Here is a 24,706-nt window from a genome sequence, read left to right as displayed (position 1 = left end):
CTTGGGACTGGGGGGAAACTCAGCTGGACAATGGACGATAAGCATTGGAGGAGGATGGGGTGTGCTTGATTATGTCGAAGGATGAATGTATCTCAGTTACATTCACAGTGAACTTTGATTAGAGTCATTTCAATGTCCCAAATCAAAGCTGATTCATGAGTTTGAAACATGCGGTTGCATGACAGATGGGCATGGATTTGAGACCTACAAACGCGTTGAAGGACTTTGACGTGGAAAGAGAGGTTACAAATGGTGTGGTAGTTTGCAAATGATGACAGATTTAAAAGAGAATGAGAGAGTACCTGCGAAGAAGGAAATATTTATAATGTTGGCTAGCAATTCCTGTTTTTTCCACCATTTTTCTTTTAAAAAAAAAACAGCCTACCAAATTATACAACACAGCAAATTATATAATGCCAAGTTATATTATGGTTTTTGGTTAACAATATAGGCATTGTGGCTAGAACATATTGCTGTCTTTCATGATAACACGGATGGAGTTTAATTCCACCGGGTACAATTATCAATGAATAAGTAGCTGCTTTGAGGTTTTCAGTTGCAGGTGCTTTTGTAGGCCTTGATATGTTTTGGTCAGGTATGATGCAGCAGTATTGTGCCATTGCTTGCTTATTTGTTCACTGCATTTATCTCTCTCAGTAAGATGAGGGAGCAGAAGGATTGTCCAGAGGTTAACTGAACTGATTAATCATTCTATAGGTTTATGAAATAAACCTTGCTTCCAGCCCTGTAAATATTCTGAGATTTTTTATTTTCTTAAATGTGCACTGGAGTTTGCAAACTAAAATAAATATAATGTGCTACCAGAAAGTTTTAATCTCTTTCTTGCCATCGTTACTCATTTCAAGAGGCTTTTACAAAAGGTTTCTCTCCCCACCCTCCACCTGGCAAAAAAAAATGCTGATAGCAAAACATGACCAATGATGTGGAATGAAGTTCAAATAACAGCCAAAACTCTGGCCTTCCATGCTGCTCAGTAACCAGATTGTTCCAATTATATTTGATGTCAGGTCTACTTTGATCAGCCCATGAGGTGCCGCCATCATGCAGGATATTTACAAATTCTTTCCGTCCTTTGTATAAGCAGAGCAAAATGTGCTGAATGGTTAGACTCTGGTAACACACTTCCCTCTGTGCGCTACAGAACAGTAAACGGTCCCTTTGCAGTTGCACTGCAATCTCTGAACAGGAGCCTCAACATTTCAACCTATTAAATATGGTAAAACTTGTAGTTGTAAATTCAGGACCAGTAATAGTTTTGCTTATTGAAATGGCAGCTTGTTGTTTGTCATTTTGTCTGTACTTGGCATATCACCTGAATTGGCCTTTTATTAATCTTGCAACATTTCTGAGCTTTAATCTTGTTATTTCTGATTAACTTTCAACAGTTTCTCAAGCAGAGTCAATTTGGCACAATGCATCGCACTACTTTTCCAATAAGATGGCTGATTTAGGTCCATTTGCTGCACAGCTATTTTTCCAGAAAGTTTTAAAAAAAAAAATAATTTTGAAGACATCTGAATTGTTCAGCAGTTGGATCTGACCAATTTGGTTGTGTCGACCTCTTGATCAATGTGTATGATGTAGATTTTGTTGCATCATGTGTCAGGTTGATTCTGCTTCAGCTTGGACTGAGGAGTGTTGTTTTTCTAGGAGTGTTTTGCTTTTTAGCCTCTCCCAAGGGATTTGATGGGTTAAGGAGTGGAAAAATGGTACATTGGGTTGTTGCACCATATGTGATGGGGCCAGGTTTATATTACCCATCCTTTTTATATGTTTGTACCATGCAAGGTGGTGTTTTTAAACATTAAAAAAGGCCAAGAAAGACTTTAAAGAACTTGCATTTATATAGTGCCTGTTACAACCTTGAACATCCCAAATGTGTTTAATTAGTTTTTTGAGGTTATAACTAGCAGGGCGGATAAGGGGGAACCAGTGGATGTAGCATGTTTGAATGTTCAAAAAGCATTATAGAAGGTGCCACAAAACAGATTATTACTACAAAAATAGGCCTCATGGAATTGAGTATAATATATTAGCATGGATTTAGAATTGGGTAATAGATAGAAAATTGTAGGAACAAATAGGTCATTTCCCGACTGTTCATGTTGCAACAAGTGGTATACTGGAAGGATCAGTACTTGAACCTTTCCTATTTACAAGTTAGATGAGGGGACTGAATGCATAGTTAGAAAACTTGGATACATTACAAAGTTAAGTTGCATAAATAAACTGTGAGGAGAATGCATAGAGCCATTATGACAAAGGAGGAGGCCATTCACCCCATTGAGGCTGCAAAGGCATGTAATTAGATCATGTGAATGGGCAAGTACATGGCAGATGGTATATATTGTGAAATTATCCACTTTGCAAGCAAAAATGGAAAAGCAGAACATTCTTTGAGTGGTGAGAGACTAGGAAATGGTGGCAAATATAAAAACAAAAAACTGCGGATGCTAGAAATCCAAAACAAAAACAGAATTACCTGGAAAAACTCAGCAGGTCTGGCAGCATCGGCGGAGAAGAAAAGAGTTGACGTTTTGAGTCCTCATGACACTTCAACAGAACTAGGTGAATCCAAGGAAGGGGTGAAATATAAGCTGGTTTAAGGTGGGGGGGTGGGGAGAAGTGGAGGGGGATGGTGTGGTTGTAGGGACAAGCAAGCAGTGATAGAAGCAGATCATCAAAAGATGTCACAGACAAAAGAACACATAGGTGTTGAAGTTGGTGATATTATCTAAACGAATGTGCTAATTAAGAATGGATGGTAGGGCGCTCAAGGTATAGCTCTAGTGGGGGTGGGGGGAGCGTCAAAGATTTAAAAATATTTAAAAATAATGGAAATAGGTGGGAAAAGAAAAATCTATATAATTTATTGGAAAAAAACAAAAGGAAGGGGGAAGAAACAGGGGGTGGGGATGGAGGAGGGAGTTCAAGACCTAAAGTTGTTGAATTCAATATTCAGTCCGGAAGGCTGTAAAGTGCCGAGTCGGAAGATGAGGTGTTGTTCTTAATTAGCACATTCGTTTAGATAATATCACCAACTTCAACACCTATGTGTTCTTTTGTCTGTGACATCTTTTGATGATCTGCTTCTATCACTGCTTGCTTGTCCCTACAACCACACCACCCCCCTCCACTTCTCTCCCCACCATCCAACCTCCCCCCCCAACACACACATACACACACCTTAAACCAGCTTATATCTCACCCCTTCCTTGGATTCACCTAGTTCTGTTGAAGGGTCATGAGGACTCGAAACGTCAACTCTTTTCTTCTCTGCCGATGCTGCCAGACCTGCTGAGTTTTTCCAGGTAATTCTGTTTAGGAAATGGTGGCATTCAGAGGGATCTGGGTGTACTTTTACAAGAATCACAATGTACAGGATCAGCAAGCAATTAGAAAAACAAGTGGTATGTTATTATTACAAAGGGATTGGAGTATAAGAGTGAAGGAGTCTTTCTGCAAATGTGTAGGATCTTACTGAGACCGCACGAGTACTGTGAACTGTTTGTCGTCATACCCAAAAAAGGATATGCTTGACTTCGAAAGATCCCTGAGATGAGGGGATTGTCCTTGGAAGAGAGATTGAGTAGACTAGGCCTCTATTCCATAGAAGTATGAGAGATGATCTCATTGAAACATAAAATTCTTAAGGGGCTTGATATGATAGATGCTGGAGGGATGTTTCTCCTGGCCAGGGAGTCTAGAAGCAGGGGTCACAGTCTCCGAAAAAGGGGTATGCCATTTTATACTAAAATTAGCAATTTCTTCACTCAAAAGTTTGTGAATTTTTGTGATTCTTTAGCCAGAAGACTGTTGAAGTGCGGTTATTGAATATATTCCCGAAAGAAGCCGATAAGTGTTTTGGATTTTAAGGGATATGGGGATAATGCAGGAAAGCGGAGATGTGGCAGATGATTAGCCATAATTGTATTGCATAGCAAAGCAGGCTCGAAGAGCCGAATGGCCAATTTCTATTTCTTCTGTTCTTTACAGCCAATGAAGTACTCTAAAGTGTAGTTACTATTGTAATATTGGAAGTGGTAATGTGTTAAAGATTCAGGGCTCCTTTATCGAAAAGAAATCTCATTTTAAGCTGAAGCCTGGGGGAAAAACAGCAAAATGTTGATCTGTAATAATTTGTGTTGCTGTGTGCTCAGTCCAAATTCAAAGTATACTTTGCTGATCCTTGATGCTGTACCACCAGCCTGGAATGTGCTGGCAGTGTAAGACACGGGTTACATTTAGGTATGCAGAAAAAATATAAAGCTCAGCAAAAGAAGTGATGGAAAGATTGTTTTTTCTCTGGTGCCATTTGAAAAGCAGATAATTTGTGTGTTCCAGCTGAAGGCAGTCAGGGAAGAAACACTTATAAAACAAAAATACCTGGAAAAACTCAAGTCTGGCAGCATCTGCGGAGAGGAACACAGTTAACGTTTCAAGTCCAAATGACCCTTCCATAGAACTAAGTAAAAATAGAAGAGAGGTGAAATATAAGCTGGTTTAAGGGGTGGTGGGACAAGTAGAGCCAGTGATAGGTGGAGATAACCAAAAGATGTCACAGACAAAAGGACAAAGAGGTGTTGAAAGTGGTGATATTATCTAAGGAATGTGCTAATTAAGGGTAGAAAGCAGGACAAGCAAGATACAGATAGCCCTGGTGGGAGTGGGGTGGAGGAATCGAAAAAGGCTAAAAGGTAGAGATAAAACAACGGATGGAAATACATTTAAAAATAATGGAAATAGGTGGGAAAAGAAAAATCTATATAAATTATTGGGAAAAAAGGGGGGAATCGGAAAGGGAGTGGGGATGGAGGAGAGAGTTCATGATCTAAAATTGTTGAACTCAATATTCAATCCAGAAGGCTGTAAAGTGCCTAGTCGGAAGATGAGGTGCTGCTCCGGTTTGCGTTGAGCTTCACTGGAACAGTGCAGCAGGCCAAGGACGGACATGTGGGCATAAGTAAATGTCTAAATACTTCACACTTTATGGGCCAGAGGAAAGAAAAGGTGGATGCCAAGGAAGAAAGAAAATTAATAGGAACAGAAGAATCCAGGAAGGAGAGGGCAAGAGCATAGTTAAAGAAAAGGGTTGTAAAGGGAATTTCTAAAAACAGAGGTGGAAGTTGCAATGTAGAGGGGTTTAGCAGAAGAGTATCTGTTCCATGATTAAGAGCATTTAGATGTTGCTAGAGATATTTTATTAACCAGATCTCTCTCTCGACTGCGGATTTGTATTTTTGGCACCCTTGCATTGAGTGTGTGCTAACATATCACTTCTGCCAAATCTGTTACTCTTAATATGAAGGATCCAAACTCCTGACTGATTACAAGCATTCTAATCAAGTGGTGAAATGGTGTATGGAAGCAGCTCACAAGTTTTCATGCCTGCCTAGAATTCACTAGGAATGGAGATATATTTCCAAGTCAGGATGGTGTGTGGCTTGGAGGGGAACTTCCAGGTGGTGGTGTTCCCATGTAACTACTGCCCTTCTAGATGGCAGTGCTCGTGGGTTTGAAATGTTGTCTAAGGAGGCTTGGTGAGTTCCAACAGTGCATCTTGTAGATGGCACACACTGCTGCCAAGGTGTATCAATGGTGGAGGGAGTGAATGTTTGTGGATGGGACGCCAGTTAAGCAGGCTGTTTTGTCCTGGATGGTGTCAAGCATCTTGAGCATTATTGGAGCTGCATTCATCCAGGCAATGGAGAATATGTCATCACACTCCTTACTTGTGCTTTGTAGATGGCGGACAAGCTTTGGGAAGTCAGGAGATGAGTTACTTGCCGCAGGATTCCTCGCCTCTGACCTGTTCTTGTAGCCACAGTAGTTACATGGCTATTCCAGTTCAGTTTTTGGTCAATGGTAACTCCCAGAATGTTGAATCCCCCACGATCAGCAATGGTAATGCCATTGAATGTCATGGGCGATGGTTAGCTTCCCTCTTGTTGGAGATGGTCACTGCCTGGCACTTGTGTGGCACGAATGTTACTTGTCACTTGTCAGCCCAGGCCTGGATGTTGTCCAGGGCTTGCTGTATTTGGACATGGATTGCTTCAGTATCTAAGGAGTCACGAATAGTGCTGAACATTGTGGAATCATCAGCGAGCATCCCCACTTCTGACTTTATGATGGAAGGTCATTGAGGAAGCAGCTGAAGAAGTTTGGACTGAGGACACTACCCTGAGGAACTCCTGCAGTGATGTCCTGGAACTGAGATGATTGACCTCCAACAGCCACAGTCAACTTCCTTTGCGCTTGGTATGACTCCAACCAGCGGCGAGTTTTCCTCTTGACTTTCATTGACTCCAGTTTTGCTAGCATTCCTTGATGCCACACTCATTCGGATGTTGCCTTGATGTCAAGGACAGTCACTCTCACTTCACCTCTGCAGTTCAGCTCTTTTGTCAATGTTTGATCCAAGACTGTAATGAGGTCTAAAGCTGAGTGACCGTGGCAGAATTCAAACTGAGCATCAGTGAGCATGTTTTAGCAATTTCAAATTTAGCAACTTGTATTCTGGCTTTCTCAAAATTTTAACCTGACCAAAAAAGGGCCTACAGAGACAACTTTGTGAATTTGGAAAATGGTGAGCAGAAGCTACCAGTCTCCATTTGAGTCCTCTTTGCTCATCACCTGAAACACTAAGGCATCACTTTGAAAATTTGTTTTCAGGATAAGTAATGCAACTGTGCAACCGTCTAGGACAATTAATATTTGCTCCACGGTGATTGGCTTTCTCAGTAAATGATAAACATCACTTGGTTGCTCATTCTCCTCTATAGATCAAATGTAAGTGTTAGGAACTAGGTACAGGTTCAGTGTTCTGCACATTAAATAGTTATTTGGAGCTTAGGTTTTTTCCACTTCCGGCATCTGTTGTGCTTCCATGCTGGGTATTAGTCTTTCATGTGTGATGTGGATGGCTGTCTGCTATTTCTGCCACAATGGCAATCAGAACCAAAGTGCTTTGTTGTGCGTATGTAATGTACTGGCAGAGCTAATAAGTTTCAACTATATTTTATCTATTTTTAACTTATGTTATTTGAACATTTTTGTGGTTACATGATTTATGGAATCAAAAAACCTCTTCAGTCTTGCTGCTTTGTCTATTTTATCATGTTAGGTGTACATGATGTAAAATATGTAGCTCCCTCCTTTAGATTGCACTGCATTATGTCAGAAATCATAGCATATGACCTATTTATAATTTCCTCCCATTCCCCATTTACTGCAGATGCTTGACTCTTGCTGGGAGTGCTGGCAGCTTTCTGGTACTTCGGTGTGGTAGTCAGTCCTCTTGATTATGTAGAATTTGCAAATGTGGAAAGCAGTGAAGCTGAATTTGTCTGGCTCACTGTCCATTTACCAGTATCAGTAATGGGATAACTGTCAGGATAGGAAACCCTGCCTAATTTTTAAATCCCAGGCACTCTGATCTGTAGACAGATTAAATCTGGTGCCTTCTGCTCTGGTATTGAATGAGCAGTGTCATTATCCACAAGCCTATCAGGGGAGCTGCCAATTATAAAACTATTGGTGTAAAACTGTTTTGATAGCTTAAAATCTTAAGTTTTACATTGATGTCCAAAGAAAACAGCATATGAAGAAGACATCTTGCTGATACAGATAATTTAGTCCTTTCAACTAATTTTTCTTCTTTTCTCACTAGTATCTCCTGAGGATACAGGAAGGTGTTTGAGGAGTATACGCGGGTTATTAGCCAGCGGTATCCCGACATCCGTATTGAAGGAGAAAATTACCTTCCACAACCTATCTACAGGTATTTTCTGTTTTATAGTTGTTTTAAAATGTGGATTAAGTTTTCGTTTTAAAAAGTGACTTGCCTTTCTCCAATATCCCACTGTGGCAACCTTCTCCCTGGATGGCGATTAGCAAGTGTTGTTTGAGTATATCCTGGCAGCACTGAACATGTATTTAGTGTTTTTTTGACATGAACACATGCATTTGTCTTTGAGACATTAATTTAGAGACTTCTGTTAGAGTTTGATTTATAATTTTACTATCCGTCAGAAATGAAAGGTAATTTCCTCAGAAAATAAGTTTTTCCATTTAGTGATACTTTAAAAAAAAAATGGGCTCTATAACAAAACCAAGGGTGACTGAGGATACAGATTTGGAGAAGGATTTTGACTGGCTGTGTCACTTGCTAAATGCCTGACTTCTTTGATCATTGTTAAATTAAAGTTTTGAGAGTTGGTTTGAATCAAATTGACAACAGGAACTTTAGGAAGGGTCATAGAACTGATGACAAACTTTGAGTTCTTGGAACAATATGGTGAAAACTTTATTTTACAAAGCAAACTGTTTAGTAGAAGGATAGGATATAGTGTCAAAACACTGGAAGTTCCTGAGGTTATGTTTCAGCTTTACAATTCACAGCTCAGACCCAGAACAATGTGTTCGTTTATGATCACTGTCATGATAATTGTGCAGGGAAAAGCAAGCAGAGAGATTCCAGGCGTGAAGCTACAATCTTAATAAATGGCTCATTGAAGTTTACAAAAATATTAAATGAGATAAATGTCAAATAATACTTTAAAGTAAGCCAGGAGTGTAAAACCTGGGGACGTAGAAACTTAAATTAGCGGAGAGGAAATTTAAAATCGGTATGAAGAACATCTTTATTCAAAGATGGATAAATGCTTGAAATATAGCTTGCAGGGTGGTAGAAGCAGAAACATTGGAGATGTCCAAAACACAGCCGGATTCTCTGTTGACAAAGTTATGATAGCTAAAAAGAGGCCTTGGGATGTTGCAAGGTATTTGATAACCAATTTATTTGAAAGGGTAGTTACTCTTATCATGTAAGCAACCATCATACCCAAATTCACACAGTAAGGCCCCACAAATAGCAAAATTAAATCAATCATCAATAAATCTCTTGTTTGGTATTATTGCCATGGGATAATGTTGGCCAAGATACTGAACTCCACCTGCTTCTTTGAATAGTGTCATGGGATCTTCTATGTCTAACTAAACAAGCAGATGGGATCTCTATTCCACCTCTTGCCCAAAAGACGGCACCTTTGATAATCCAGTGCGCATTCAGTACAAGCTATGGTGTTCGGCTTGGATAGTATGCGCTAGCCCTAAAGAATAGCTTAAGCCCACAACTTCGACTCCAAAGTGAGGGTACTGTCGCTGAGCCAAGATGATGTGGTTTTTGAGGATGATGAGCCCAACTGATGATGTTGTTGTTGTTTGCTTTTCTTGGGTTGTCTTGTTAATCCAGTAGTTCAATGAACTGACTGGTGAGGAGCATTGACTGTATTCCAGCAGTCATATGTAGCGTATGTTTTTCTGTTCTGATCAAAGGGTTTAGTATTGAAGTGGAAGAGCACAGCATAGAAAGCAGGACCATATAAATAATATATAGCAAAGGACTTAACTTCAACTTTTTTGTATTTTCTTATTTACAGACACGTAGCATCCTTTCTATCAGTCTTCAAGCTGGTCTTAATAGGACTAATCATAGTTGGTAAAGACCCCTTTCCTAGTTTGGGCATGGAAACACCTGGCATCTGGCAATGGAGTCAGCAGAACAAGGTAAAAGTAGCAGAAAAAACTGCTACAGCTATAGAAAAGTTCTCCTCAAAAGTAATGTTTAAAAACAATTCGGGCAACCAAATGTAAGTTGTGTTTATATTGTAAAGTTCTCTACTTGTGCAACATGACTAGCCTTGATTGTTTAAGAATACTTGGGTTTTTTTTAAACTCCCAAGTCATTCTTTTCCCTTGAATTGTCATGCCAGGGACAAACTGACGGTAGAGGTGCCCCTTGAGCCAGTTGGTTGGAGGTGCATGCGAGCTGTCCATAGAAGCATACCTTAGATTGGCAACTCAGCACTAAACAAGATCGTGGATTATACATATTGTGCAAAACTTTGCTGTCATTTTTAGAATTGGAGAAGAAACTTTTGGCTATTCTTGCTCAGTTCTGCAAATTGCCCCACAACAGCATGTGTGTTCTTCTGTTAACAAATCATTTACAAGATAAATTTCTGAAAATGTTAAACTTCCTGCTATGAATTATTGGCTGGAAGTTTGTTAAATTTCTACCCAAAGGCACTAATAAGTGATCAGGATTCATTGATATGCAACTGAAGCTGCCAGCATGTGTCTTTCACTGTGGTTGCAATTGGTGTTATACAGCAAGTTTATATATGTAAGTGCTTATCTTACTGTTTAAAATCCACATAACATTGTTTTAGACACATTTGCTGCTGATGTTTTGACAGGCAGTTAGATATAAAAGCTCACGATGGAGTTGTACACAGAACTACTTGGCAGTTTAGCAATGGTGCAGGACTTGGAACATTAGTAAACAGTGAACTAGACTACCAACTTCATGAAGTGACCTAAAATAGTTGGCTGAAAATGATTATCTTTAACACAGTGACTGTTGCAGTATTGAGGTAGAAACTTTGAAAATTTACAGCACATAAGGAGGCCATTTTGCCCACCACCTCTGTGTCAGCCAAAAATGAGCTACCCAGCCTAATCCCACTTTCCAATTCTTGTTCCATAGTCCTTGGGTTACAGCACCTGAATTGCATATTTAAGTACTTTTTAAATGTGATGAGGGATTCCACCCTGACCACCCTTTCAGGTTATGATTCAGGAGTATGATCAAATGCCCTCCACTTGCCTGGCTGAGTGCAGCTCCAACAACACTCAAGAAGTTTGACACCATCCAGGACAAAGCAGCCCACTTAATTGGCACCTCATCCACAAACATTCACTCACTCACCACTGATGCACAGTGGCAACAGTCTGTGCCATCTTCAAGATGCACTGCAGGAACTCACCAAGGCTCCTCAGACAGCACCTTCCAAACCCACAACTCTACCATCTAGGAGGACAAGGGCAGCAGATAGTTGGGAACACCACCACCTGGAAGTTCTTCTCCAAGCCACTCGCCATCCTTACTTGCAAATATATCGCCGTTCCTTCACTGTTTCTGGGTCAAAATCCTGGAACTCTCTCCCGAACAGCACTGTGGATGTACCTACAGCACATGGGCTGCAGCGGTTCAAGAAGGCAGCTCACCACCACCTTCTCAAGGGCAATTAGGGATGGGCAATAAATGTTGCCCTAGCCAGGGACGTCCACATCTCATGAATGAATTAAAAAAAAAACTCACTTGCAGTACAATTAATGGATAATGGTAGCGCCACCTGCATGGACGTTCCGCCTTAAAAACTGGAGAAGACTGGTTTATTTTTATGGAAGCAGAACAATGAACTAAACAGTTTCTATAAGTTAAAAACAAAAACAGAATTACCTGGAAAAACTCAGCAGGTCTGGCAGCATCGGCGGTGAAGAAAAGAGTTGACGTTTCGAGTCCTCATGACCCTTCGACAGAACTTGAGTTCGAGTTTCTATAAGTTTATTACTGTAACCTACCACCAGATGGTGCCTGCTTTCCATGCTTGAGCAAAATGGACCACTTCAGAAGAGGCTGGATGCAATTATTTATGTGAAGAAGTATTTTTGATAGAATCTAAATATTATTTTATGGAAAAATAGACATTTGGGTCTGCACCTCTTGATAGAACAAATAGAAATTTCCTGTAAGATATAAAATCTTGTAGTGCTGGACAGTTTTGTTTGTGGGAGCTCCTGTGTCAAGATTTGTCTTTAATGCATTTACATTGTCAAAATATTACGCTGTATACTTTGAGTTTCTTTCCAATATTTTTCTTTCTAACCCTTTCCTTCACCCCACTCACTATTTCTGAAGGTGCTTGCTAATGTGTAAGACACAGTTACAGCAGAAACGCATTATTCTTTTAGTTCCCAAGTGGCCACCCTTTATGTGTGAGGCCAAACAGCAAATGGCAGCAGGCTCTGATTATTGAGGAATGGCATCATGGCTGAGCGTGATGCCGTGCCGACAACTGAATCCTTTCTCGCAGGAGTTACTGGAGTGTAGTTAGCTGGTTCCAGGGCTGATTTTCTTTGTCAGCCCTGAAATATTGACACCGATTGCTGCATCACTAACTGGGATGATACACCACAAACTTAGATTCAAACCTGTAATCTACTGTTAAGCCTGTTTTGGATTTCCCCATGCCCTCCTTTTCCTTATTGTTGGTGTCATTAATTTGCCTTGTGTAGAATCTACAATCTCAAGAAGTATTGGAGTCTCTGTTTCAGTGCATTTTTTGTCATCTATTTTTAACCTGACTTCAGACAATGACAGAAGAAACATGTAGTTGGGAAATATTTCAAGTAAAACAATTGCATTAAAACTGACAGTATTTATTTTATTTTTTATTTAGATCTATGCATGTATGATGGTGTTCTTCCTTAGTAACATGATTGAAAATCAGTGTATGTCTACTGGTGCATTTGAGATTACATTAAATGGTAAGTAATAAGACTCCATTTGTGCTTCTATTTAAATATGGCAGTCCAGCAAATGTGAAAAAAATCCTGAAACTGAACTAAATTGTATATCAGTGAGAGGCTACAAGATCTTTTGTGTCATCAGTTAATGTTAAATCATTTTGATGCCATTTTAAAAAATTCCAGGAATGCAAAGGAACAAAAAGTGATTGCAGTTTGAATCATAATTTCATCCTGTTCTGATGGTGTATTAATGTTTCTTTGTTTCCTTTTGTCTCCTTCAATGACATCAACAGAATAAGGATAATTCTTGATCACAGCTTTTGAACTATTAACCCTTCAGTATCTATCTGTTCAGCGTATGCTCCTGTTCCTTAATCCCATTCCTTGCTTTTCCTTCAAAAAAGGCATTATCTGACACTTCTGTGTTAAATTTGCAACTTCTGCCCATTAATCTGTTTATATTCTGTTGAATTGTTTTACACCCTTGCTGGCTCCCTTCCTTTGTGTTAGCAAATTTCACTCTCATGCTCCATATTGCGTAAGTCCATAAAAGTAGTCGCAACCTATGGAGTGCACCTCTTCCAACCCGTCCACAATCTGAGCAGCTCTCATTAACCATAACCCTTTCTTCTTCTGTCTGTTAAAGTCTTTCAGGAGTGAAATTAGGAAATACATGGTGGAAGTTTGGAACTCTCTTCACTAAATGGCAGTTGATAAGTCAATTGTTAATTTTAAATCTGAGATTGATAGCTTTTTGATAATCAAAGGTGTTATGGAGTTGTCAAACATGACTTGCCTTAACAAATTATCAGGTTGATCAATCTAAATACTCCATTTTAGCTTGTGAATTCTAAAGTTTTCCTCAATTTGGGCGTAAATAATGTGGGAAAATGTGAGGGTGTCCTTGTACACGAATCACACAATGTTAGCAGGTATGGCAGGTAATTGAGAAGACAAATGGAAGTGTTGGCCTTTATTGCAAGGGGGTTAGAGTATACAAGTCTTGCTCCAACTATACAGGGCATTGGTGAGACTGAACCTGGAGTGCAGTGTACAGTTTTGGTCACCTTAAGTGGGGACAGACTTGTTGGAAGCAGTTCAGAGAAGATTCACTCTGCTGATTCCTGGGATGAGGGGTTTATCTAATGAGGAAAGGTTGAGCAAGTTAGGCCTTTACTCATTGAGTTTAGAAGAATAGGAGATGATCTTATTGGAACTTATAAGACCCTGAGAGGATGTTTCCCCTCATGGGGAAGCTAGAAGCAGGGGACACAGTTTAAAAATAAGGCATTTAAGACAGATGAGAAATTTCTTCTCTCGGTGGGTCTTTAGTGCTTGGAATTCTCTTCCCCACTAGGCCATGCAGGTTGGGGCATCATCTATTTCAATCTTGAATATATTCGGATTTTTGGCTGACAAGGGAGTTGAGGGTTATGGCAGGAAAGTGAAATGAAGGCCAAAATCAGATCAGCCATGATCTTACTGAATGGCGAAGCAGGCTCGAGGGGCTGAACGGCCTACTCCTATTTCTTATGTTCCTAATTGATAAAACTAACTGATCTTTATTTACCCAGTTTATCATTGTCTCTGTGTTTGAGCAAAGCTGTTAAATTGGTTACATTTGAGCCCTTTAAAACAATTTGCATAGCTAGTGATGATTAAAAGATTGTAAGAAGAGCTTTTCCATTTCATCTTTGATTCCCTTCAGTGGTTTAGAGTGCATCTCATCAGGACACATTGACTTTCACAGTATTGCTAAAAGAATAGGCTTAGTGTAATAAGCTGTCTACCGAGTAATTAAGCAAACTTCTTTGATATTCAAGGTCTCTAAGTTGAGACCTTTCTGCCGTAGATCCCATTTGGTTAAGAATTAGTTTTGTACAATTGATGCTTTCTCTATTGCGCTACTAGTCTGCAACATTCATTGTCAACTCTTGTTGCTTGCTGTGTTTATCTTAAACATTGTAAAAAAAAAATGTAATCCTTGAGTCATGATCGCACAGAAATACTCCTATTTTGCTACACCTATTAATGTAGAAGGAGCAGCCTAATTACCAGCAAGTGATGGATGGATGGATGCTCTGTAAGTTGGTAGGTAGCGGGAGCAAGCATCACTTTCTCAAAAAGTGACATTTATTTCTTTTACGAGCTCGAGATAAATCTCATTACAGAAATCTTGCAGCTCTGTTTACCTGATTGACCATTGCAATTTTAATGCCATTATAGGAAAGCTGCCGGCCGCTCTCTTTAGATCCTGTCTTTCTGTTGCCATGCTGATGAGTGCAATACTGTGAGGGCATGATAGGTTAAGGCTATCTGTTTTTTGGAAATGACATTTTTAACCCAGCTTGTTGGAATTGTCTGAAGGCACCAATGGGAAACTCCGTTTACTTGACCCCCTGCCCCCATCTCGACTGCTAAATGATTTCTGCATATATCTTGAGAACCACCATTTTTCGTTGTTCCACCCTTAAGATGCAGCTTAAATTGAAAAATTGCCAATTCTGTATAATGATATGAGTGAATTTGTAACACTCAATAGGATAACACACCATCAATGCACAGGTGCCACCAAAGGTGTCAGTTGCAGAACAATATTCAAACCTATTTTCTGATTAACCATTATTTATACAAATTTTACCTGCACCGATGCAGGTAACCAGTGATGGATAGCAACATAATTTCTCAGACACGACTTCATGAATAAGTTATGTTCAGGTATGTGATAAACGTGTATTCCATCATGTATAGATTTTCAAAAACATGCTCCACTGCATTAGCAGAAACTAGCAAGCAGAGTTTCCTAAACACACCCTATCCACATGATCAGATAGAATCATAGCCCTCAGCAGCAGTTTCCCTTGTGAATTGGACTTCTTGTTCCAACTTTTTCTTGGTGTAGCATAATGTTTGATTCACGCAGCTAAGTTAGACCTTAAACTCAACCAAGAACAAAAACTTCACATATCTTTCATCCATTATGGTATTGTGTTTATATTAAAAGCTTGTTTTGGGGTAGGATTTACACATTTTGTTTTGTGTGGATTTGAACTAGTTGTCCTACCAGATCTGAAGTTCTCCCTCCGGTCATATCCAAAGTGATAATAATTTGTGGTTAAGAGCTTTTTATTCTATTCTTCTTTAGATGTCCCAGTGTGGTCCAAACTCGAGTCTGGTCATCTTCCATCCATGCAACAACTTGTGCAGATTCTGGACAATGAAATGAAACTCAATGTACACATGGATTCAATCCCACTTCATCGATCTTAGCTAGACCTTAAGGCATTGGAAAGCCTTTTCTGTGAGTAATCCTTCCAAACGTAAAATTTTATTTAATGTGTGAAATATATTTGGAGAAATGTCTTTTGTTAAATACAGCATCCATTTCAGCCTAATTACCATTGATTTCTTGGGATATTTACTGACATTACTTTTTATCATCAACTTTCTTAGGTATTAATGAAACTAAACCAACTGCTTGAAAAGGTTACATATTTCTATAGCTTTCTTCAGTTACAGGAGCATTCTTCTGTTTACAAGGAAGGAAAATTTGGATTTTGAGCAGGAAGAATAATTGAGAGGAATAGGGCAAATGTTTGAAGGCGTGGTTGAACATGGGATTGTTGAATGCGGGGAGTGTGGCGTTGAGATAGCATCTATGGGGATCTACTGAATGGCCATGAATGGCATAGCGGAGGGGGGCAATGAATAAATGAATCGACAAAACAGGTTGAATAGGCATGACCACGGAGAGGCTTGGAAGCAAGAATGAGAATCTTGAAATTAATTTACAGGGACTTAGAAACCAAGTCAGGTTAGAGAGGATACAGTCATGGGATGGTTTGCCTTTGCGTGGGTGAGAACACAGGCTGCTCCATAGGAATGAATTATAATTTGTGACCAGTTGAGGATCCCATCTAGCAGAGTCGAGTAATACACAGTTGAATGACCAGTTAATCTAATTTTACTTGTCTTATTTGGGAAGAATGTTGGCTGGGACCCAAGAACAGCTTCTGATTTTCAAATAGTGCCATGAATCTTTTATGGTTCGCGCAGTTGTCAAGAAAAGTATAATAATTCTCATAATGTTATTGGAATTTATTGTAAAATAGAATAATAGTGGGATGTGTCTGTGTGTGACTTATTGAATTAGTCTGGGTGCTTTGATCTAAGAAGAGAGATTAGGTTTGAAATGTTAATTAGGTAAACATGGAGAAGTTTAAAAACATAGATGGGGACATTTACAATTTTAAATAAACCAGGCTAGGATTGTTTTCAGAGGTGTGAAATGTGTCACCTAGCCAGGTGAAGTTTAGAAAGTGTATTTATTTTTCCCAAAGATTACTGGTAAAACTTAGTGCTATGAAAGGGTTTTATTATCAGGGAAATTAAGTTCAAAGACATAGTGAAACAATGGGTATTTGCATTCAAAGAGGAACATATGTATAAAACAAAGAAGACTGTTTGTAAGTGTACACAGTTTTAAGATCTTACAAGTGTCTGAAAAGCTTTCAGCATCTATGCCTCAAGTTGCTGTCCTCAAAGGACTAAAATTAAGAAAACCCTCTTGGAATTCGACTTGTTCAGGGTTACACGTTTCTTTGCCTGGGTCATTTAAAATCTGTGTATCTTATGTTGCCTTAACGAAAGTGTAAGTGGGAGTTAGATTGAATAGGGGATTTAGAAATTATCATAGTAATTTTTAGACCTATGTATTTAAAATCATTTCTCATTAATAAATATTTAATCTAGTTTTATAAAAAAGCCTATAAGATCTTGGTCTCATTACTACTGAATTCAAGGCATGCATCTCGAAATTTATACAAATTGAAAATTATTTGTGACAGTTGTTTCAAGTTTCCCTCTGAGGAACAGCATTTACCATCGGCTTTGTCATAGCAAAAATTGGGGGCTCTTTGCAGGATATATTTGAAATTCCTTGATTTTTTTTGGAGTTGGTGAATCTTAAGGTTACGAGTACGAGAAGCACTTTGAATTCAGGAGCTGGGGTGAGGTTTTTTGTCGTGGTGAGACCACAATATGGCTTTGGCAGTTGCTCAGACTTGTTTGGGAGTTGAAGTTATAATTTTGGCTGGTTTACAAAAGGTAACTAAAGATAAGCTACTGGAATTGGTGGAAAAATTACAATTGGGGTTACCTGCAGGGGCTAAGAAATCAGATGGAATTGAAAGTATAGCACAGCATTTAAATTTGGAACTGAAACCTGACACTAGTGAGTCACGGCTGGAGGTAGTGAGGCTTCAGTTAGAAATGAAGAGGCTTGAATTTGAACAAGCAAAGGAACTGAGAAATTGGAGACAAACGAAAAGGAAAAAGAATTGGAAATGAAAAAGCTGGAATTAGAGGCAGCAGAAAGTGAGGGAAAAGAGATTATTTCAAAAAGAAATGGAAATGTGAAAATTTGATCTCCAGAGGGAAAAGTTAGCAATGGGAGAGAAATTTAAGGAAAGAGATAGAATATCAGCTTAAAAAGCTGGAAGTTAAAAAATGAAACCAAAGATTCTGAGGAAAATTCTGATGATGAAAAAAACCTTTAACTTAAAACTTAGTGGGAAGATGTTTAAATTTGTACAAGCTCTTCCAAAGTTTGAGGAAAGAAATGCTGAAGCATTCTTTATTTCATTTGAGAAGATAGCTAAGCAGATGAAATGGCCACAGGAAAACTGGAGGCGGCTGTTACAATCTAGGTTGGTGGGTAGAGCACGTGGTTTATGCTTCGCTGTCAGAAAAAATGTCGGTGAATTATGATGTGGTAAAAAAGGTTATTTGAGTGCATGAGAGTTGGTTCCTGAGGCATACAGGCAGAAATTTAAGAATATGAAAAAACAGCCTGGGCAACTTATATTGAGCTTGATAGAGTAAAACAAAGTAATTCTGACTGGTGGATATGGGCAATAAAAATAGAGACCATATTTGCAGCTCTTAGAGAAGTAATTCTTTTGGAAGAATTTTAAGATTCAATTCCTTCGGTAGTGAGAATTCACGTGGAGGAACAGAGGATTCAAATGGTAAGGCAAGCAGCAGAGTTAGCTGATGATTGAGTTAGTTCATAGAGCGAAATCTTTTTTATGTCACCCTTTTAAATCGGAAAAGGATAGAAAGTGGGAGGTGAAAGGAAGGTGGGTAGTCAGGGAAGAGGAGTAGGTGGAAATTCCTAGGAAGCTTTTTTTTCAGTATAAAAAAAGTGCTGAGAGTAAAAGTGACATTCTAATGAGGTGTTTTCATTGTAACAAAGTTGGACACTGCACTGGAAATTGCAAGGAAAATCTGTTGGAATTAAAAGTTCTGGAAATAAAAGTACTGTGGGTTCTGAGGTTCAGGCACAGGAAAAACCAGTGGTTTGTGCACAGGTAAAAAATAGAGAATAAGAGATAGGGAAAAAAGTGGGAATGTGTTCATTAATTACCCAAGATAATTCAGAGGAGCAGGTTGCAGAAATGTTTAGAGATTTTGTATGTGAAGGGAAAGTCTTTCCGTGTGTGTAGGGTGGAATAGGTAAAGATCTTAAAATTTTAAGAGACACGGGCTAGTCAATCCTTAATATTGTGGGATAGTGATATCTGTTGTTCAGAGGGAGTATTGCAGGAACCAGTGATAGTAAGTGGGGTTCATGGAGATGTTAAACCTATTCCCCTGTGGAAGGTAAATTTAAAGAGTACGTGGAAAACAGGTAAAGTAACTGTTGGAAAAATTGCCCATTGTAAGGGTTCAATTTATCCTGGGTGATGAAATAGCTAGGTTGCAAATGTGGGTGAAGCCTATGGTAGTTGAGCAGCCTGCAACAGAAGCATTGCACAGAGAACATGCTGGTTGTTTTCAGATTATGAAATCATGAGATCACAGACTCATAAGTTGAAACAAAAGCAGGAAGCTCAAAGGCAGGGAGCTGGTGTGGAAATCCAATTAGCTGACACTGTGTTTGATCACATTGTTCAGGAAGAAAGACCAAAGAACAATTCAGCTCGGCATTTTACTCAGTTACTGGGGTTTATAGAAAAAAAATTTGCATTACAACATTTATATCAGACAGCTTACTCAGAAACAAAGGTGAAATGTATTCCAGAATTACCTTAGGGTAATATTTTAATGAGAAAATGGAGGCTATATCACGTTTCAGCAAATGAAAGCTGGAGGGAGTTGCATCAGATTGTTATCCCTGTTGGGTACAGAAATGAGATTGAGTAAGCTCATGAAATTCCAATGGGGGGGGACATTTAGGAATTAGACACAGGTGAAGATGCAAGAACATTTTCATTAGCCTAGATTGCAAAGGGATGTAGTCAAATTATGTAGAACATGTCACATGTCAGGTGATAGGGGAAACCACAAGCAGTGATTAAGCTGGCATCTTTAATTCCAATTCTAGCATTTGAAGAACCTTTTACTAGGGTCATTATTGATTTTATAGGACTCCTCCCTAAGACTAAAAGTGGAAATCAGTATTTACTGACAAAGGATGTGTCTACCAGATTTCCTGAATCAATACCTTCGAGAAACATTACAACAAAGGAGACTGGAAAAGTTAACTGAATTTTTTGAACAAGATGTGGTTTATCTAAGGGAATACAATCAGATCAGTGTTCAAACTTTATGTCTCAGCTGTTTCAGGAAGTAATGAACAGTTTGGGGATGAAACAATTTAAGTCAACAGCTTAGCATCCTGAGTCACAAGGGCCTTTGGAAAGATGGCATCAAACTCTAAAAACCATGATGAGAGCATACAGTCAGGATTATCCACAGGATTGGGATAGAGGAATTCCATTCTTGCTGTCTGATATTAAGTACACTCCTATTGAATTGACTATCTTTAGTCCTTTCAAACTATTCTATGGTCATGAGGCAAGGGGATCACTGAAATTAATTTATGAGAAATTGGTGGGTCAAAATTCAGAAACTACTCTCCTGGATCACGCATCAAACTTCAGAGAGATTAGACAGAGCATGTGAGTTGGCTAGGGAACATTTAAAGATATTACAGTAAGCGATGAAAGTGAAAGTAGACAGAAAAGCTATAGCTTGCAATTTTGTTGCTGGAGAGAAAGTGCTAGTTTTGTTAGCAGTACTGAGTGACTTTTTAAAGGCAAGGTTTAGTGGGTCTAACAGGATTTAAAAGAAACGGAGTGAAGTAAATTGTTTAATAAATACTCCAGATAGAAGAAAGAAGCAGAGGGTATGTCATGTAAATATGCTTAAAAATTACTTTGACAGGGAAGAGGATCAAAAGGAGGTAATAGTGGTGGTAGATAGTGAGAAGGAAGTAGAAATGTGGGATTCTGAAATTGATTTTCCTCTAATCAAATTGGATAATTAAGGGGCACTTTAAAATTTAAATGTCATATTAAGTTAGCTTTCAGATAAGTGTCATTGATTGAGAAAAGCTATTGCAGTCACACAAACCTATTTGTGGAAATAAGTTGGGGAAGACAGATTTAGCTATACATGATGTGTCTGCAGAAGTTGCATCTTTGGTAAAGCAACATCCTTAGAGATTAAATCCAGCAAAGGTATCACAAGTACAGAAAGAAATTGACTCCATGCTTCAAAATGATATCATCGAGTCTAGTTGCAGTAACTAGAGTTTGCCTATTGTATTGGCACCGAAACCAGATGGAGAACACAGACTATCGAACAGTGATTGAGGTGACAAAAGTGGATTCATATCCTATACCGCGGTTGGAAGATTGTCCCATTTTCGCAGTACAATCAAAATTTACTACAAAGATTGACTTGCTAAAAGGAAATCGACAAGTACAGTTATTGGAGAGAGCAAAGGAGATATCAGCATTTGTGACGCCAAATGGACTATATCAGTTTAAAGTCATGCAATTTGGTATAAAGAATGCACCTGCAACGTTTCAAAGACTGACGAGCAAAGTAATTAAGGTCTAAGCAATTGTGCTGTTTATATTGATGACTTGATAGTGTTCAGTCAGACATGGGATGAGCATTTACAACATTTGGAAGAATTATTTACTCAATTACCAGAAGCTAATTTGGTGATGAACATGGCTAAAAGTGAATTTCTGCAAGTTCTGTATCTAGACCATATCATTAGACATGGTAAGGTGGCTCCGAGAGATGTGAAAGTCAAAGCTATCGTGGATTTCCCAGTGCCTACAACAAAATGAGAAGTTTTGATATTCCTGGGCATGAGTGGGTTTTATTGGAAATTTGTACCAAATTTTAGTGTGGTTGCTCCACTGACTGAATATTAAAAAAGAACAAAAAGTTTCAATGGGTGCAGGAATGTCAGAAGGCATTTGATACTTTGGAAACTATTAACTACAACACCAGTTTTGACAATACCCAATTACACCAAGTAATTTAAGTTAGCCATTGATGCAAGTGATATAAACATTGGGGCCATACTGTTACAAGAAGATTACACTGGAATTGAAAAACCAATAGGGTATTTTTCACGGAAGTTGAATGCACAACAGAGAGGATATTCAGCGATTGGAAAGAAGACTTTGGGTTTGGCGTTAGCATTGCAACATTTTGAAATTTATGTGGCAAACAATTTGTCAGAAACAATTGTTTGTACAGACCACAATCCTTTAATGTTTCTGGACAAATTTCAAGACAAGTACAAGGCTATTCAGATGGAGTTTATTATTGCAATCATTTAATCTACAGTTGAATAGTTGAATTATTTAACAAGATATTGGTATTTCATTACTATTTAAATGCATTAAAAACGTTCTTGTATTTTGTAGTGGATAGTACGTAACTAGTTGTGCAACCTCAGTTCTTGAAAGGTAAGACAAAGTTCTCATTTCTTACTTTACTTTTTTTATCTTGCAGGTATTTTAGTGGATGCTTTCTGAGAAGGGTAAAACTGATGACTATGAAGGACTGCACTTAAAGCAGCATTAACTGTTTGTGCAGACTGGATGTTCTCCACATCAGTCGTACCATGCCTTCGAAAACCTCCTCTTAAAAATGGAAAGGACTTCAGTGCTCGGATACACTGATCATGTTCACCTTGTAGTGTACTGCACATATATCAGATTGTAATATGAACATAGTTTCTTTTTTATATGTAATTTAATATGACTTTATGGCAACATTTAATGAAATAATACAGATGGCAAATAACAATTCTGTTATTTTGTGTTTTAAATGAGTGGTATACTATAAATTTTATGTTTGATATTGTACTTTAGAATTTAATTATAATTTAAATGCAGGTGCATTTTAACCTGTAGCCCTGGTGAAAATCTATTCAAGTCCACTCTAGTTGGCTTCGGTTTATCTTTTGTACATTGTACAAGTGTTGTTAATTTGAAACCATACATTGAAACATTTGCCAACAAGGAAAAGGTTTTTTTTTAATGCCCTATCCCAGAGCTTCCAAGCAGCCTGAACACTTTATCATATGATGGAGCAAATAACCATTTCAGTTTATGATTTTTTAAAACTAAATTTGGGGTTTAGTTGTTTCAGTCTTGTTTCAGAAGGTGTAACTAGCCAAGTAGGGAAAAATAACACCAGTGGAATGCTGCCTAAAGTCAGTTTAAATATGTCTTTGATTGTACATGGAATAATATAACCAGGGGACTGAACCCTGAGCCTAGGGAATTGGAAAGCTAACAGATAAAAGAATCAAAATACCATGTTTAAACACAGTTTAGTGTTAGAAGTTGAAGTTGGAATTTAAAAGGAAGAAAAATCCCTCAAATTTAATTGGAATGCATAATTAGTCCTTGACGACTTTGGATCAACTGTAAACTGGCAATTGATCTTATTTGTAGGGGTGGCAAAAAAAAAATTCATACGTGGACAGCATTTCTGAAATCTATTTTGAAACATAATGGAAAACACATTTTTGTTGGCCAAAATTCAATTTTATAATGCCGCTGCCGTGCATTAGAATTTTATTTTTATTTTTCCGTCTGCTTCTGATTATTTGTGTACCTTGGCAGAATTTAATATGAATTTTTGCTAATGTCAGATATACCTTTCTTTGTGAATCTCCTGATTCACATCTTATTTTTTGTTATAAATGGAGATACCCACAACATTCCCTGAATACCTTGAAGGCTGCACTGTGCTGAACTTTGAGATGATGCACACAGTCTCAATTAAATATTTTAAATACTTCTAATACCTTAGACCACCTTTTGACAGTCTGTATCGATTTGCAATATCAAATGGAACATAAAATATGTCAATTCAGTGAATTATTGGTTACCACTCACTAAACTTTTGAGGGATAGATGGAAAGAAAGTCAAGCAGCCCCAGGACACCATGCCCAGTAATGTCATTATTTCTCAACAGATCTCCTCTCCCCACCATGTAAGTTTTTTTTTGAGGAGGTAGGGGATGGGTGAGAGTGATGATGGTGAGGAGCGAGGATAAACATAAAATACATCACAAATCATAAAGATATTCCCCATACAGTAAATTCAGTTGCAACTTAATGTATCAGATTTTCAGAGATTATTTTATACTTGGTCACTGTGCTGAAAGACTTAAGATGAGATTGCCAGCATGTGACTTTTGACTTTTGCAGCTTGAGTTTACTTGCTATACAATATTTTCTTCAATATAGATGATTTCAAACAGTGTGTATCTTTACATTCTGTACTATCTTAAACCCATTAGAAAATGCACTTTATTTTTAAAGAGTATTGATATCTTTCCTTTATAAAATAAAAACCCCTTTGGTCATAGTTCCACATATAAATGAGAAAAAAGTATCATTATTCCTAATATTGCTGAAAAATTTTGAATTACTTTAGACCTTTGAATTCACATGATGTAAGTGTCTTGTCAATTTAGTGTGTTTTGAACATTCATGTGTTGTGTTGCTCTCCTTGTAATTTGATTGCAATTTTTTCCCTCTGCTTTATCTGAAATAACGTTTTGTGTCTCACCTAGACCATCTTAATTGTCTTGTTCTGAGTTCTCATCTTTTGCAGAACAAGTTACAAAATGTCATCCTTAGTAAATCTCTTCTCAAACCTTTCAATAAAGTCTGTTTTTGAGACACGGGCATTTGCTTTTACCAAGATGCTTGATGATGGTGATTTTTCTAAAGCAAGTAAATTGAAAAAGACTGTTGATCTTCGTGTCTGTTTTTTGTTCTCTTACTCTCTTACCCCCCCAACCCCCTCAACCCCATCTAAAAGTTACTACTTTATATACCTTTCCTCGCACAATCCAGTCCTAGGACTTGATTGAACCATAAGTAAGCTTGATGGCCTGGATGTCATGGAGCAACAGCCAGATTTGGTCAGCTAATGTGTTTTATATTTAGCCATGCAGGAGGAGTGTTCATTC

At 38.3% G+C, this 24,706-nt stretch overlaps 1 protein-coding gene across 1 annotated transcript in view; it reads left to right on the top strand.

Moving 5' to 3' along the window:
• Positions 1-24,487, top strand: part of LOC121274267 (thioredoxin reductase-like selenoprotein T) — a 30,014-nt gene extending 5,527 nt beyond the window's left edge. Inside the window, exons 2-6 of the mRNA XM_041181482.1 lie at positions 7,694-7,804; positions 9,465-9,591; positions 12,330-12,417; positions 15,545-15,700; positions 22,225-24,487. Coding sequence (XP_041037416.1) covers positions 7,694-7,804; positions 9,465-9,591; positions 12,330-12,417; positions 15,545-15,669 — 451 coding nt within the window. The 3' untranslated portion in view covers positions 15,670-15,700; positions 22,225-24,487. The remainder of the gene's footprint in view (positions 1-7,693; positions 7,805-9,464; positions 9,592-12,329; positions 12,418-15,544; positions 15,701-22,224) is intronic.
• The last annotated feature ends 219 nt before the right edge of the window (positions 24,488-24,706 follow it).

This window comes from Carcharodon carcharias, chromosome 2 (assembly GCF_017639515.1).
Source record: "Carcharodon carcharias isolate sCarCar2 chromosome 2, sCarCar2.pri, whole genome shotgun sequence".
NCBI classification, from domain to species: domain Eukaryota; kingdom Metazoa; phylum Chordata; class Chondrichthyes; order Lamniformes; family Lamnidae; genus Carcharodon; species Carcharodon carcharias.
Note: the sequence above shows the minus strand (reverse complement) of the source record. Positions and strands in the feature narration are given on the sequence as shown.